The sequence below is a fragment of the Harpegnathos saltator genome, unplaced genomic scaffold (genome assembly GCF_003227715.2).
Source record: "Harpegnathos saltator strain DR-91 unplaced genomic scaffold, Hsal_v8.6 scaffold297, whole genome shotgun sequence".
Taxonomy (NCBI): Eukaryota; Metazoa; Arthropoda; class Insecta; order Hymenoptera; family Formicidae; genus Harpegnathos; species Harpegnathos saltator.
In genome coordinates this window covers 658,910-675,397 of record NW_020230091.1, presented here as the reverse complement: position 1 = coordinate 675,397, position 16,488 = coordinate 658,910, and the positions used below count along the sequence as shown (strand labels likewise).

The window sequence follows — 16,488 nt, the reverse complement described above, 5'->3', positions numbered from 1 at the left end:
TGGAAATGAAACCTAACCTAGGTTCATCTTCTTCTTCTTCTTCTTCTTCTTCAATAGATGGCTCTGCGCATACAACAAATGCTCCAACGCCACTCACACGCTAAGCTGAATCGTATGAAGTTGTTTACAAAACTTGGTTAGTTTCTATCAAAAATCTGGATATTTCAATGAAGTTTGGAATAAATTTAATATTGAAAGCTGCTTTTTCTAGTTCCTGGTTACATGCGATCATCAATGCTTTGTAGTATAGTTTTAACAAAAGACTGTCAGATTCTTTAGCATTTAGAGGGCATCTGTATATAATGTGATCAATATCACGATTGTGCCATCCACATTGACATGTATTGTCTATTATGTTAAGCTTTCTTCTCAGATGCTCCGTTGTGCATATATGGTATGAACGAAGTCGTGCCATAAGAGTGATAACGCTCCTATTGGTACGGCCCAGTTTGAAAAACCACGGTTTCGACGCAAGTTCAGAGATCTCATTCCTGTATCTTATACCTTTACGAGTAAATTCTTCCTCAAGAAAGCTTTTTGCTTCATTATTTAATTTGTGTTTAATTTCATCTATGTAGTCCTCTATCCTGGGAGGAGAGAGGAGTTCTAGAGGAGGTTCGGAGCTACGTGCACCAAGGCCCGCCAATGCATCTGTCATCTTATTGCCTGGGATGTTTCTATGTCCAGGTATCCATGCTAGTATAATGTGTATTCCTTCCCTTGCAGATTTCCACAAGACATGCTTGATTTTCTGGATAATGCGTAGAGATTTACCTTCCAAATCTGGTGTATTAAGTGCATTAATTGTACTCAATGAGTCAATAAAAATGCCAACTCTATCCGGTCTTTCCGATGCAACAATATTCGCTGCCCGGAGGATGGCCATAGATTCAACATAGAAGATATTGTTAGAGTCAAAGGTATGTATGGATTCTCTAAATTCAGGATTCGGAACAAATACCCCATGACCAGCATTGCGGTCACCCAGAACCGAACCATCTGTATAAACTTCCATAGTGAATTTCATTTCACTAATGATACCACCTACACGCCTTACCAACCCAGTAGCTGAGATCTTTTTGCCCTTACAGTCTATCCAAAAATTACCTCGTTTTCTATTGTACTCTTTTATATTATCAAATAAGTTGATACAAATGTTAGGAACAAAGAATCTAAGCTCATAGGGATACTCAAATGAGGAAGGCAGTAAATTGTTCTTAAAAGTTTACCCATAGTTCCAAGATGATTGAATTGATTTGAAAAAAGATGACTGAGATGAAGCTTCATTCGGTTGATTGTCATCATTCCCACAAGAACTATGCCAATCGTCCATAATTTTGTTAATGGGTTTTTTGCACTTGCAAGACTTCTAATAACCGTTTTATGTTCAAGAAATCTCCACCGATATACTAGTGGCCACTCCGCAACTTGATCCAGTAATATGTTGGTAGGCGTGGATCTCATTAGACCTAGTATAATTCTAATGCAGCTATATTGTACTCTATTGAGTTGTAGTGTAACCTTGTTGGATGCAGTTAAAATTATACCGCCCAAGTCTAGTAGGGATCTAATAAATCCCTTATAAATCATTAGTAGCATATTTGGGTGAGAGCCCCAACTAATTCCTGCAGAGGACCTAAGTATGTTAATGCGAGTTTGGCAAGCGATTTTAAGTTTTTTAGCATATGCCTTCCAAGATAAGTTGATGTCAAACGTATATCCAAGAAATGTTATACATGGTATGAGGAGGATAACAGCTCCCTCAAGCTGAAGCCACATTCTATTTTGATTGATAATAGATTGTAGTGTATGAAACCTTTTGCTTTTATCAAATAAACACCAATTAGTTTTATCGGCAGAGATTTCCAGGTCTAGTCTGGAAAAGTTTCCCTTAAGGATTTTAAGGTTTGTATTGAGAGTTTGCACTATCTTATGAATGCTTTTGTGTTTTACAAAAATAACAAGGTCATCGGCATAGGCCATAATCTCAACTGAGTTATCTAGGTCTGCGTGAATGTTGGCAATATATAAATCAAAAAGTAGGGGGCTCATAACTGATCCCTGAGGTACACCCAAGGATCCTGTACGAGTACCCAGGTAATGCCCACCAAAGTAACCAGAAACAATTCTGTCAGTCAAAAGATGCGAAATAAATTTAATAATTTTTTTGGGGATTCCCAAATCTTTAAGAATATAAAGCAACTTGAAGGGGTTAACATTATCAAAAGCACCCTTAAGATCCACAAAAACATCACCTACGATCTGTTTGTTATGGAAGGCGCTTCGAAAGTAAGTTTTCAATGCAAGAGCGCTATTAGCACACGATCTATTGCGTCTAAATCCGTTTTGATAAAATGGCAAAACCTTATGAGCTTCAACCCACCACTCAAGACGATTTTTAATCAAATATTCAAATATTTTGAGTAAAGTGTTCGACAGAGATATAGGACGTAACTTCGTGGAGCCTGGTTTCGGGATAAAAATCATATAGTAATGCTTCCAGGAGGTAGGGTAATTACCATGACGGAAGAAGTCATTGAATAAATTATAAATAAGATTAAAACACCAATCCGGAAGATGTGAGAGGATACGGAAAGAAAGATGGTCGAGCCCCGGAGCTTTATTTTTCTTTCCTTTAAGATTATTTTGGATGACTAAATTGAATTCTTCAGCGCTGAAATCTTCATGAAGAAGTTGACAGTCCTTATGGTGATCAATAAAAGGCGACAGGCACTCTAAATCGTTGACTTTAATGTTGTCTCTTATAAAGGACGGTGTTATAATAATAAGCTCTCTGTCTGAAACTGCATTGTTAAACGTAATCGTTATTGTGTTAAGGCTTTCATTTGATAGTTCGATATTGATATTTTTAATATGCTTTTTCCTCTTAAATGCCGATACCGAGTTCCACACACTGTTAACGTCCGAATCTTTATTCAAAGAGGAGCAGAACTCTTTATATTTATCATTACGAATTTTTCTAAGTTGTATTTTAACTGACTTGCAAATATTATTATAAATATCTAAGTTTTCTCCTGTTGGGTGCCTCTTGTATTCGTGATAGGCTGCAATTTTAGGTTTAACAATCTCGACGCATTTTTCATCCCACCACGGGGAAGGAGGTCTTCGTATGAAGTTAACTGACTTCTTGCTACGGGCTCCAACAGATTGCAAGGAATCATCAATAAGTTGGGTGAACTTATCATACGCAGATGCTGGTTCCGAGGTGTCCTCTGATTGAAGGAGTGCTTCAGAGGAGGAGTTCATTTGGTTATTGAATTTATTCCAGTCTACTTTCGAAAGAGAGTAGTGGGGCCTGCAAAAAGATTTAGTTGGTAAGACTTTGGCTGTGGAGATGATAATGGGATAGTGATCACTACCATACGAGTTAGGTAAGATCTCCCATTCGAAAGTATTTATAAGTGGAGGAGAAACAAGTGTGAGGTCTATGGCACTAAAGTTGGCAAGGTCATGTGAGATGGCCATTATTACAAATACCAAAGCTAGAATTAGAGATAGCCTCAGCAAGATTGGAGCTGTTAATATTAGAATGAGATGTAGATTTGCATATTGGATGTTTACAATTAAAATCTCCTGTAATAATAACATTCGTAAAATTGTCAAAGCAGTGAAAAATATCCTCCCAAACATTCACATTCGTGCTTGTAGTGAATAGGTAATTATTAGGTGGATTATATATGGAAACAAGTAAAATAGATATATTATTGGATATGAAACGGATAACACAACAATCAATATGATAATTGGCACAAATGCGGTTAAGGTTCTATGTTAATTAGCGTGAAATTGATGTCAGAGCGACATGCAATAGCAGAGCCTCCACCTGTTGAACTCCTATTGTGGAATACTAGTTTATAGTTAGCTATGCTAAGCGAGTCCGTGTCATTCAACCATGTTTCTAATAGACATAGAGAATCAGGCAGATTATCAAAATTATTTAAGAGAAAAAATAAGTCATTTAGTCTAGCTTTTATGGAACGACAGTTCCATTGGAGAATACAAAATGAGTTATATCTAGAGTTAGATAAATTAGCCATTATACAATATGTAGTAAATAAGGTTACCTAACAATAGATATTGAAGTATTTTGCCTGAGAAAGATATATTAAGAGGATTGTTTTAGTAGATTGCTTGAGAAACGTGACTAGGAAAGTTAAGATGATGTTTAATGATAAGAGAGGAAACCATTTCAATTACATGAGACAATTTATTAAGAGAACCGGTAATGATAATACAGGAGTTCTCCTCAGAGTTGGCGGAATCAAAGTCTTTTTGAAATTCTTTGAAGATACTATTAAATTTTAATAGATAATCAACATCAACCTCAGAAACAGGGTTGAATTCTCCAATCATTTCACCAGTAGCTGATTCAGGCTGGGGAACAATAATGTTATTAGACTCCATCATTGCAGGCTGGGGAACAATAATGTCATTAGACTCCATCATTGCAGTATCATCATTAGAATGAGATTTATCAAGTATGTCTGGAGGAGGTTGAATGTCATTAGGAGGATTGCGGACTGATTTGTTATGAAATTGTTTGTTAGTTTTATCAATAAAAGTTTCAGAATCAGCCAACTTTTTACGTTTCCAGGCAGCTGATTGTTTGTTATTTGGTTTACTGTAAGTTACAGTTTCTTTATGAGTATCCCTTTCCTCCATGATGGAGTTTGTTGACAATCCCGGGAATGAGGAATTTTGTATAAGTAATGGTTGTCCAGAGTACCATGGTAAAAAGTTCCCAAAAGTGGGAAGATCGTTTTCTCTTCTGTTATTGCCCTCCAGCCAATCATCCGGAAGGCGGGAGCCAAATTGCTTATAAAGATTTAAAACATCACTAGGACCTAGTCCCAATTTGGCCATAATCACCTTAAGTTGTTTACATTCTGTAAAGATAGGACATTTAGGGTCACTGGCCTTATGTTAATGCGATGTCATATTGCGACGAATGCAGTTAATGCATGCTCGCTTTTCTTCTTTGCTCTCGCCAGTGGCATGGTCCTTGGAAGCGCAGTTGCCACAAACTTTGGCCTGTTCACCACCTCTGCACTGTATGACAAGGTGTCCGAACCGCTGACAGGTGTAGCATCTCTTGACTTTTTGTATATAGGGTGTAAACCTAATCTTCTTCTCCATGTATAATGCAGCATTTGGTTGGGTGTGACTCTTAAACGTAAGAATCAAAATATTAGAATTTATAATAATGTTTGAGTTTGGGTTCTTACGATCTTGCACTTTTCTAGGAATAAATTTAGCATCCAACAATTTAGGCCAATCTTCATTCCAGAACAGAGGCGGAAGTAGATTATCCATAATTTCTTCCGGTGTTTCAGAAGAATCGATATCCTTAGTAATAACTTTTACCGAGACTCGGTAATCAGGAATGTAAGCTGCCCAGATGGTTTTTTCCACAATTTGTTTGCCCATCTTATCCATGCGGGTAACAAATCTGTTAGCGAGCAGGGGGTCTGGGAAAGTGATTGAGAACTTACGCGACCCCATGCTCTTTAGGTTAAAGGCGAATTTCCATAGGTCGTACATAGCACGGTTTATAACCTTTCCAATTCTAATCTCACTGAAGCTTCTAGTTGAGATCGATCTGTCGTATATTTTTTCAAAATGTACTTCAAAAGGGCCAGTTACATTTTTCTCGTACATGTTACCCTTTAACTTGCGAATGTTTTCAGGGATACAATTTCCCTGATTTTAAGCGGCTCAGATATATTATCCTTACCTGGTATTGACTGTGTCGATGGGCTTTGGTTTTCATCAGAGCACATTTCCATATCAGCCAAAATAAAATCCACGGTTGTTTGAGTTATATCTTTTTCTTGGTCCATGTTGTATAGCAAAAATCAAAATGGCGTAAAGCAATCGAATAGGTTTATCAAAACCAAATATCTCAAAAGTTTCACAGATCAAGTCCAAATCGTATTCACAGATCAAAGCCAGGTCAAAGTTCAGTAGGATACACCAGGAAATAGCAAATATTTCACACAGCGTCGTATGCGGGGGTCGGCGCTCCCCGGGGGGGAATCGGCAGTGTGCCCGAGGTAGAGTCAGCCGAGGAGGAGCGGCCACAGGCCACCCCCTCGGCCGCCTCGGGCCCGATTCCGGACACGCCGGGGAGGAGGTGGTGGTGAGTGGGGTGAGTGATCCCGCCCGCCTTCCCCGTACGTCGGTAGAGTCAGGGAAAAAGGAGAGTGGATGTCCAGTTGGGGATGGCTCCACTCTCCTATAATGGGGGGTGCGGGAGGAGGGTGGATGTCCCCTCCCCCTAAGATAAAACCAGAAGGCCAACCCGACCGGGGATTCGGTCGGGGGACCGTACCCCGGACTCCTTTGGTGGGACGGGGTGCGGTACTCGAGGCGAGGGGCTCCCGGAGAGCCCTGGGGCCGGGGTGTTGGGGAGGGAATGCGGGAGCAGTTCCCCTAACTCCCCTCACAACGGTCCGAATGGTAGACATCCCGCAGGGGTTTTAGTCAGTAAGAGTCCGACATAACCCCCGACCCCCCAAGGGTCGGGGGTATCCATGAAGGATTTCCCCTGCGTTACCAAAAAAAAAAAATATTTCGTCGTGACAACGACGGATTGAGCAAAACTATGAAAGAGCTAAAACTCGCGATGCGACACTCACAGCGATCCAAAATGGAATCTCAACTTAGGTTCATGTGAAGAGTGATTCTATGAGTGCGGTCCGAAATACACTCGCAGCGCTCACGATGCTCAAAGTGCTTATAGTGGGTCCGATTCAAATATCACGCTCTAAGTGCTTACTTTTCGGACCGGTTGTAAACACATGGAAATTAACCTAAAATTTTATTTATTTTTTCCGATATATTGTCTGGAAGCTCCAAAATTTTATTATATGTGTCATATTCATCCCATTCATCATCAACATGGAGAAAAAAGAGCAAAAGATTATACAGGGTTTTTCAATTGGTGCGGGTCGATGTTGGCAGCCTGTGATGGCCATGTTGTTTTGGCGGCATCTGTCTAACCTGTTGTTTATTATTCAGTTACTGATGCCAAATCACCATGACAAGTTACACGATTGAGCAGCACGTCCAAATGATAAAACTTTATTATCAAAATGAGTGTTCATTAGTGCAAACGTTGTGCGCGTTGCGCCCATTTTACGGCAGACGCGGTGGCCCTTCAAAGTCGACTCTCCAACGTTTGGTGGCCAAATTCGAGACGACCGGTTCGGTAAACGATCAGCCAACACCCATACGTCAAAGGAACGCCAGATCGGCCGAGAACATCGCCGCTGTAAGTGAAAGTGTGCAGGAGAACCCGAGGCAGTCAATTCCTCGCCGTGCACAAGAACTCGGCCTTTCGCAGACCTCACCTTGGCGAATTTTGCGTCAGGACTTGGGCCTGCACCCGTACAAGATCCAACTGGCCCAGAAGCTCAAAGTTAATGACCATAGACAACTCCGTTTGTTCGCTGACTGGGCTTCGGAGCATTTGGAAGAGGACCCCAATTTTGGCCGAAAAATCATCTTTAGCGACGAGGCGCATTTTTGGATGAATGGTTATGTTAACAAGCATAATTGCCGTATATGGCACGACGCCAACCCACACGAAGTTCAACAGGTAGCAATGCATCCACAAAAAGTTACTGTTTGGTGCGGATTTTGGGCCGGCGGTGTCATTGGTCCGTACTTTTTCGAAAACGACGTTGGTGAGGCCATCACCGTCAATGGCGAGCGCTACAGAACGATGATAACCAATTTCTTTTGGCTCAAATTGAACGATATGGACGTGGACGACATGTGGTTCCAGCAGGACGGCGCTACATACCACACAGCGGACGCCACGATGGACATTCTGCATGAACGATTTGAGAATATGGTTATCTCTCGCAGAGGTGACGTGAATTGGCCACCAAGATCGTACGATTTGACCCCGCTAGACTTTTTCTTGTGGGGTTTTCTGAAGTCGCAGGTCTATGCCAATAAGCCGCAATCGACTGATGCCCTTAAAGTCAACATAACCCAGGCCATCGCTCAAATTCAGCCGGATCTATGCGGCAGAATCATTGAAAATTGGACTCGGATCCGTGCCACCGTGAGAAGCCGCGGCGGATATTTGAACGATGTTATATTCCACACATAATGGCATACATGGGCCTTTCAAATAAAAAAAAGATTTTCGTTAATACCTCACACACAGCTTGTTTTATCCCATTGCAACATCGACCCGCCCTTATTGAAAAACCCTTTATTATTACAATGTTTAGAATTTTATTCCGAAGACGATAATAGTGATTTAGAATTTATGGATACGTTTTTAAACGACGATAGTGAAGAGGAAGAAACAGAAAATTTTGTTAAAATTATTGGATGTACAAATTAGTTCGGTCCATTTTCAAAAGATGGCTCCGGCTGTTATGAATGGTTCATAGTGACTGCCGATTTTGGCGGTTTCAGAGAGGTTAGACATCTGCCAATAATATTCAGTTTATATCGCTTTGAGTTTCGTACAAAAACCTTGCTTTTTACAGTGTTGAAAATATCGAATTTTGTGTTAACCAAGCAGCATTTGCAGGTTTTAATTTTCTGCTTTAATTGGAAGAAAAGTGCAGCTGAAGCCCATCGAACAAGCCCATGCTTGTTGAAGTTTGTGGTGACGCTGCTCCAACTGATAAATCATGTAGGGAATGGTTTCGACGTTTCAAGGATGGAGATTTCAGCGTCGAAGACAAGCCTCGCTCTGGACAGCCAAAAAAATTCTAGGACAAAGAATTAGAGGCATTACTCGAAGAAGATCAGAGTCAAACGTAAGAGGAGCTTGCAGAATCATTGGGAGTGACTCAACAAGCCGTTTCCGTACGATTGAGAGACATGGTATTTATTCAAAAACAAGGAAATTGGGTGCCCTATGAACTGAAACCGAGAGACGTTGAAAGATTTTTCACTTGCAAGCGGCTGATTCAAAGGCAACAAAGAAAAGGTTTTTTGCATCGGATTGTAACTGGAGATGAGAAGTGGATATTCTACGACAATCCCAAGAAGAAAAAATATTACGCCAAGCCCGGTCAATTGTTGCCATCGACCTCAACATCAACACCAAAGCCGAACATATATGGTTCGAAAATCATGCTCTGTATCTGATGGGACCAAAAGGGTGTTGTTTATTATGAGTTGCTGAAACCTGGAGATCCCATTACGGGCGATCGGTATCGGATACAATTGATTCGTTTGAGCCGTGCATCATATAGCTATGATGCTCACGGTGACCCACCTTCCAACCAAATGCACCGTGAGCACTGAAGACATCATGTATTAATGACGTCACTTTGCTCATGAAAACGCTGTAAGGATGAATCGGACCGGCTGTGAGCGCGATGTTAGCGCTGTGAGCGTGTTTCGGATCGCAGCCTATATAACCGACTATAATTTATAATTCTACCGTTTATTTATAGATGCCGCTCCGCGAACTTTTCACGCAACCTGTATGTGTTAATAATTAAAATGTACCGGTACAGTCTTTTATATACGATAAATGTTAGGCGGCCTGATTGCGAAATCTGGCTTTGTAGAGACCTCGGGAATAGATCGAGGAATATGTTATAACAATTTGGTGCTGATATACAGGGTGTCTCATAACTAACCTGGCAGAGCTCGTGGAGACATAGAGCGGGTTAAGACAAATATAAAAGTCCCATACCGTTTTGTGAGATTCGCAATAATTATCGAGTTATTAATGACAGAAATTAGAGGAATGAGCGCGCACCGAAACATTATGGGAGGAGCATCTAGCCGCTCAGGCTAGAGAGCACTGCCCAGTCGACAAAGGAACTGTTGCCGGCGCGCAGCGAGGGGAAGGACAACGCGCCAATGTTTATGTCCTTACTTCGCCGCTCCTACATCCCGCCGCACCGCGTCTATGCTCGCGCTGAAATGGCCGCTGAATATTCGCGATTACAATTACGAAATTATTTTATGAGGTACCACAGACAGCTCATATTGAATTATAAAGTTCAAGGTTCAAAAGTTCTTTGATCAAGGAAAACATCGAAAAGGAGAAAGCGATAGAGAGCGATGAGATCTACAGAAATTCTCATTGTTTTCTATCGCAATCTATCGTTTTGCTGCATCGGATCCGAAAGAAATGATATCGCGTAAAGACAGAGTACGATGAACACTTTTCATCGTACTCTATTGTACTCTATCGTTAGGAGAATATTTAATTGTTAGAGTATGATAGAATTCGCGTAGAAACTCATCGTGTCCTATCGTTTTATTCAAGTCTACACGGAAAATATGTTTGGTTGAATGAATCAATTTTCTGACGAAATGAGAGAGAGAGAGAGAGAGAGAGAGAGAGAGAACGATTAAGAAATTTTGATTGAGAATAGCACAATTTTGTTTAAGTTAACCATAAACCTTGATGAATTAGACTCAGTGTTAATATTTTCAGTTAATATTTCTCTGTATCGTTCATATTTCATTTGCAAGCTGTATCATGGATCAAACATTTTTATCATATATCATGCATAAATTGTTGTCTTATATCGTAATTCTTGTCAGTGGTATATTAACGACAGAAGAAACTGAAAGTTCTGTATCGTACAATTGCGAAAAGAGGACCATCGTTGTCAATGGTGCACCAACGATACTCGGCATAAAATTGATTCCTAGGTATAATCGCGATACAACGCAAATCCGAGTGTGTTATTTTGATACGAATAAATGTATGATTGATTGACGCTTTCTTTACACGTTTCTTGTCGTTGAATCGTGCAAAAAAAAACATTTTATAGTTAAATATTTCACGCATCTCCCTAATTTTTTAATAAAATAAATAAAATAATTGCCCTTTCGGAAGTTTATTATTTATCGCATCGGATTTTCTTGTCGTTTCGTGTCATTTCTTATTTTAGGAATTGTGAATTAACGATTGATTCTTTATGTTCTCCTTCGGTAAGTATCTTATTAAAAAATTAGGGAGATGCATGAAATATTTAACTATAAAATGTTTTTTTTGCACGATTCAACGACAAGAAACGTGTAAAAAAAGCGTCAATCAATCATACATTTATGCGTGTCAAAATAACACACTCGGATTTGCGTTGTATCGCGATTATACCTAGGAATCAATTTTATGCCGAGTATCGTTGGTGCACCATTGACAACGATGGTCCTCTTTTCGCAATTGTACGATACAGAATTTCCAGTTTCTTCTGTCGTTAATATACCACTGACAAGAATTACGATATAAGACAACAATTTATGCATGATATATGATAAAAATGTTTGGTCCATGATACAGCTTGCAAATGAAATATGAACGATACAGAGAAATATTAACTGAAAATATTAACACTGAATCTAATTCATCAAGGTTTATGGTTAACTTAAACAAAATTGTGCTATTCTCAATCAAAATTTCTTAATCGTTCTCTCTCTCTCTCTCTCTCTCTCCCTCTCCCTCTCCCTCTCCCTCTCCCTCTCCCTCTCCCTCTCCCTCTCCCTCTCCCTCTCCCTCTCCCTCTCCCTCTCCCTCTCCCTCTCCCTCTCTCTCTCTCTCTCTCTCTCTCTCTCTCTCTCTCTCTCTCTCATTTCGTCAGAAAATTGGTTCATTCAACCAAACATATTTTCCGTGTAGACTTGAATAAAACGATAGGACACGATGAGTCTCTACGCGAATTTATACTCTAACAATATCTAACGATATCATACTCTAACAATTAAATATTCTCCTAACGATAGAGTACAATAGAGTACGATGAAAAGTGTTCATCGTACTCTGTCTTTACGCGATATCATTTCTTTCGGATCCGATGCAGCAAAACGATAGATTGCGATAGAAAACAATGAGAATTTCTGTAGATCTCATCGCTCTCTATCGCTTTCTCCTTTTCGATGTTTTCCTTGATCAAAGAACTTTTGAACCTTGAACTTTATAATTCAATATGAGCTGTCTGTGGTACCTCATAAAATAATCTCGTAATTGTAATCGCGAATATTCAGCGGCCATTTCGGCGCGAGCATAGACGCGGTGCGGCGGGATGTAGGAGCGGCGAGGTAAGGACATTGGCGCGTTGTCCTTCCCCTCGCTGCGCGCCGGCAACAGTTCCTTTGTCGACTGGGCAGTGCTCTCTAGCCTGAGCGGCTAGATGCTCCCCCCATAACGTTTCGGTGCGCGCTCATTCCTCTAATTTCTGTCATTAATAACTCGATAATTATTGCGAATCTCACAAAACGGTATGGGACTTTTATATTTGTCTTAACCCGCTCTATGTCTCCACGAGCTTTGCCAGGTTAGTTATGAGACACCCTGTATAACAGCAACGAGGCAAAATATTTTTTTTTGTAACATGGTATTTCGCGGGACTCGCTGCGATGTTTCGTACGACGCATGCTTTATTAATATATGATAAATTTTTGACAGCCGGATTGCACAATCTGGCTCATCTATGGGGACCTCAATAATAGTTCACGGAATATTCCATATCAATTCGGCGGTTACATATATCGCCAACGAGGCGGAATATCTCTTCTTGTGAAATTATATTCGCGTGAAATTAGATTCACTTGATGCACCTTTATTTATTTATAATAAAAGTGAGACGGCCTGATTGCAAAATCTGGTTTTGTGAGGATCTTGGGAATAGTTTTAGAGATATGCTATAACAATATGTTGATGATATATTACATCAGTGAAATAATATATCTCATTTTGTAAAATAGTATTGTACGTGATCCGCTCCGACGCTTATTCATACATCTTTATTTATTTATGATACATTTTTTACGGCCTGACTGCAAAATCTGGTTTTGTAGGTTTCTCAGGGATAGTTCAAAGAAGATGCTATAACAATTTGGCGGTGAAACATATCGTCAACGAGGTGAAATTTTGCATCTCCTACAATGATTTTTCGATTGATTCGTTCCAACGCCTGGTACGACGGACGCTTTATTTATATATTATAAATTTTTGACAACCGGATTGCAAAATCCGGCTTTATACCCAGACAGCACCGAACATCCACTGGATGTACGTTTCACGTCCAATTTATGTCCATATGTCCGATTTACGTCCGTGGACATAAATTGGACGTAACAAGGATGTCCTTATTCGGACCTGTAGGACGTCCGATATACGTTTATCGGACGTTCTATGTCCGAAGTTGTGACAAACGTACATCCTATGGACGTCTTTTGTAAAAAAAAATGGACATATAACGGACGTTCAATGGACATCCGTGTGCTATCTGGGTACCGATCTCGGGAATAGTACGAAGAAGATGCTGCAACATTTTAGTAATAATACGTATTGTCAAAGAGACGAAATATTGCATCTCGTAAAATGATATTTTGAGTGACTCGCAGCGACGCTTGGTTGCTTTATTAATGTATGATAAATTTTTGACGGTCGAATTACAAAATCTGGCTCTGTAGATTTCTCGGGGATAGTTCAAGGAAGATACCATAATAATTTAGCGGTTATATATATTGTCAACGAGGCAATATATCTGTTCTTGTAAAATTGTATTCCGCCTGACTCGCTGCGATATTTGATACAGCTGACGCTTTATTTGTGTATAATAAATTGTTGACGGACTATTTGTAAAATCTAACTCTGTAGAGATCTCGGGAATAGTTGTAGGAAGATGCTATAACAAGTTCATGGTCATATATTACGTCAACAAGGCAAAATATTACTTCTTGTAAAATGGTATTCCACCTGACTCGCTGCAACTCCTGGTACGGCTGATGCTTTATTTATATATATATTGTAAATTTTTAACGGCCGGATTGTAAAATCTGGCTGTGTAAGGTCCTTAGGGATAGTTCAAGTAAGATGCTATAACAGTTTGGCAATTATACGTATCGTCAATGAGGCGATATTTTGAATCTCGTAAATAATTTTTCGAGTGATTCGCTGCGATGCTTGGTACGGCGGACGCTTCATTTATTTTTCATAAATTATGGACGGCTGGATTGCAAAATCTGGCTCCGTAGGGACCTGGATAATAGTTCAAGGAATATTCCATATCAATTTGGTGGTTACATATATCGTCAACGTAGTAAAATATCTTAAGTTTTAAAGTGGAAGCTGGAAGGTATTCATACTCATACACACGGCAAACTTATTCACTGCTCATATATATGCTAATACTAATGCATTGCTCATGCGAACGCAAGGCAGGAAGGTTAGGCACTATAGTGCAACTGGGCTACACTTTCCGTGTTATCTACACCTACAAATTTTGCCATGCATACATCATATTCGCTTATCATACTTACATGGGCATCTTCTATATTAGTATCTAGAATCGTACAGAGCCTGATTTTGCATTTAGGTTCTTGAAAATTTGTAATAAATAAAAATATAGGCTCGTGCTACACCGCAAGATGAACGTTCATTCAAATTATTTAATCGATTTTTATTTCGACTTTTCCAAAAAACGCTCTGTACGACCCTGCGGACGTTTCTCCTGATTGCAAATATCATACATATAAGGTGATTTTCTCCGTATTTTGTTCATAATTTGTAGTATAATTTTACCTAGTTCGCAAGTCTACGCAAGAGGTCTCTAGTGTGGCTTCTGTAGACTCTCTGTAGAGTACCTCTAGTAAGAGTACGATCACATGGTACGTAAATGAACATGCGACAGAGGATGCGTGATTCGAACAGCCAATCAACGCTTTCCCGTACTTTTCTAACTTTTACCGCATACGTTCCATACTCATATAACCGTAAAGTTTGAATACATGAGAAAAAGTAGTCAAAACTTCAACTAAAAAAGTTAGTTTTGATAATAAGAGTTATGATATAAACCTGGAATTCATGGACGATGAAAGTTTAATGCGTTGTGATGTAAGTATAAAGAAAAAGTGATATTATTTTGTTAATATTAAAATAAACAATAAAATATTTTTTTTTCAAGCGTTACAAGTGCAAATATTGCAATTATTTTCTTCCAAAGGAAAATTTCATTGTAACAAATCACTCATGCTTTGCTGATATTGATATGACAAAAGAGAATATTTTTGTAGATGATGCAAGTGTTATATTTAGAGGTTAGTTTACATTCTTAACAATATTTATTTCTTATATAATATATAAGATATATAATAAGATATATAATATATTTCTTATATAATTTATATAAAAAAATGAATAGTAAATAATTGTTATTGTACTAATACAGCTTCAACAGAAAACTATGTGGAAAATGATTCAACAGGAAAAAAATGTGTTAAGAATAAACAAGACAAACTGTGGAGTGCATATGATGAAGTACTGATAGAAACTGTACGAGCCAGGCCATGTTTATGGAATGTCACAATCCCTGTTAAGGAAAGAGGTCCTTTATCTGTCAAAGAAGCGTGGTTGGAAATAAATTTTGAATTGGAAGGTAAATATTTTATGTAACCACAATTTTCATATCGGTTTCTATTTTTCTTTAATAAAAGTAGTTTTGTTACTTAACTTATAATATTATTTTTATAAAACTCATCGAATGTCTTGTAGATTTGGATGTATATACTGAAACCAAACAAAGACTGATATTAAACTAAAGGTGATTTTCTTTATCATTTAGATGTACAAGACATGTTGATGAACTTCTATAAAAAGTTATTGTAAAATAATATTTATTTATTAATATTTATTACTGTAGAAAAATTTGATGTGGAAAATATAAAAAAGCGCTGGAGAAACCTCCGTGATTGTTATATAAAAGCAAAGAAGAAGACTGCATACACACCAAGTGGTTCAGCAGCACCAATTTCAGACAAGAAAAGAGATGGTTTTCGCTTTATTGATCAAATGCAATTTTTAAATGATTCTATAATTTCAAGGCCGTAAATAATATTCCATCAATAATTAAGCACATTTTATATATCTGGAAATAATAGTCTTTAAAAATTTTATAGTTCTGTTAGTAATGTTTCAAAAGAATCAGAACTAGTAAGTGATAATGTCAACACCGATTGCTCTTCTACGATGCAAGAACCGGTAGAAAATGAGAACAGTATTGCACAAAGCCAAATGTTTAAAGAAGATAATATAAGGGAAAATGGTTCCCAAGTAGGAACAAATGTGTCTCATAGAAGTAATGTCTCTTCACATAATGAGAAACGTTAGTTTGTATTGATTTATATACTCAGAAATACAAATGTATTATTTTAAACATCTGAAAAATATATTATTTATATTATATTGCAATTAAATGTAAATAATTTTTTATTTCAGGACGAAAAACTCAATCGAGCGATGCAGAGTTTAAAAGAGATTTAATGAAAATTTTAAGTGAAACCACCGCATGTCCTGATGATACTGAAGGATTTCTGATTCACCTAGGGGATATTTTAAGAAAATTACCCTACAAGGATTCTAGATTATTACAAACGAAAATAATGAAATATGCAATAGAAGCCGGAGAAAACGCAGGACTTTTTAATAATTAATTTTTTGAAAATGAATTAAAATTATTATTTTTATTA

The 16,488-nt window shown here is 38.5% G+C and overlaps 2 protein-coding genes across 6 annotated transcripts; one reads left to right on the top strand and one right to left on the bottom strand.

Moving 5' to 3' along the window:
* Positions 1-2,194: 2,194 nt before the first annotated feature.
* Positions 2,195-6,150, bottom strand: LOC112588792 (uncharacterized). 5 transcript variants are annotated; one of them, XM_025299909.1, is made up of 4 exons: positions 5,756-6,149; positions 5,285-5,685; positions 4,939-5,187; positions 2,195-3,316 (listed from the first exon to the last, which is right to left on the bottom strand). In XM_025299909.1, the coding sequence occupies exons 1-3, from the start codon at positions 5,789-5,791 to the stop codon at positions 4,956-4,958; spliced, it is 669 nt and encodes a 222-aa protein (XP_025155694.1). In that variant the 5' UTR covers positions 5,792-6,149; the 3' UTR covers positions 2,195-3,316; positions 4,939-4,955. The 5 variants fall into 5 exon arrangements, with proteins under 5 accessions (XP_025155694.1, XP_025155691.1, XP_025155692.1 ...); XM_025299906.1 differs by having other exon boundaries at positions 4,939-5,685; positions 5,756-6,150; XM_025299907.1 differs by having other exon boundaries at positions 4,219-5,620.
* An 8,477-nt stretch (positions 6,151-14,627) lies between these two features.
* LOC105189485 (uncharacterized) lies at positions 14,628-16,461 on the top strand. The gene is made up of 6 exons (XM_011151595.3): positions 14,628-14,857; positions 14,928-15,060; positions 15,192-15,398; positions 15,663-15,846; positions 15,919-16,124; positions 16,238-16,461. The coding sequence occupies exons 1-6, from the start codon at positions 14,828-14,830 to the stop codon at positions 16,450-16,452; spliced, it is 975 nt and encodes a 324-aa protein (XP_011149897.2). The 5' UTR covers positions 14,628-14,827; the 3' UTR covers positions 16,453-16,461.
* Positions 16,462-16,488: the final 27 nt, after the last annotated feature.

Bases quoted from the DNA above. Each gene is read 5' to 3' on its own strand.
- LOC105189485 (XM_011151595.3), top strand. From the start codon at position 14,828: ATGGACGATGAAAGTTTAATGCGTTGTGAT. The intron at 15,061-15,191 runs GTTAGTTTACAT...GTACTAATACAG, and splicing joins TGCAAGTGTTATATTTAGAG to CTTCAACAGAAAACTATGTG. The intron at 15,847-15,918 runs GTAAATAATATT...AAAATTTTATAG, and splicing joins GATTCTATAATTTCAAGGCC to TTCTGTTAGTAATGTTTCAA.
- LOC112588792 (XM_025299906.1), bottom strand. From the start codon at position 5,791: ATGAAAACCAAAGCCCATCGACACAGTCAATACCAG. The intron at 5,686-5,755 runs GTAAGGATAATA...CGCAAGTTAAAG, and splicing joins ATCGACACAGTCAATACCAG to GGTAACATGTACGAGAAAAA.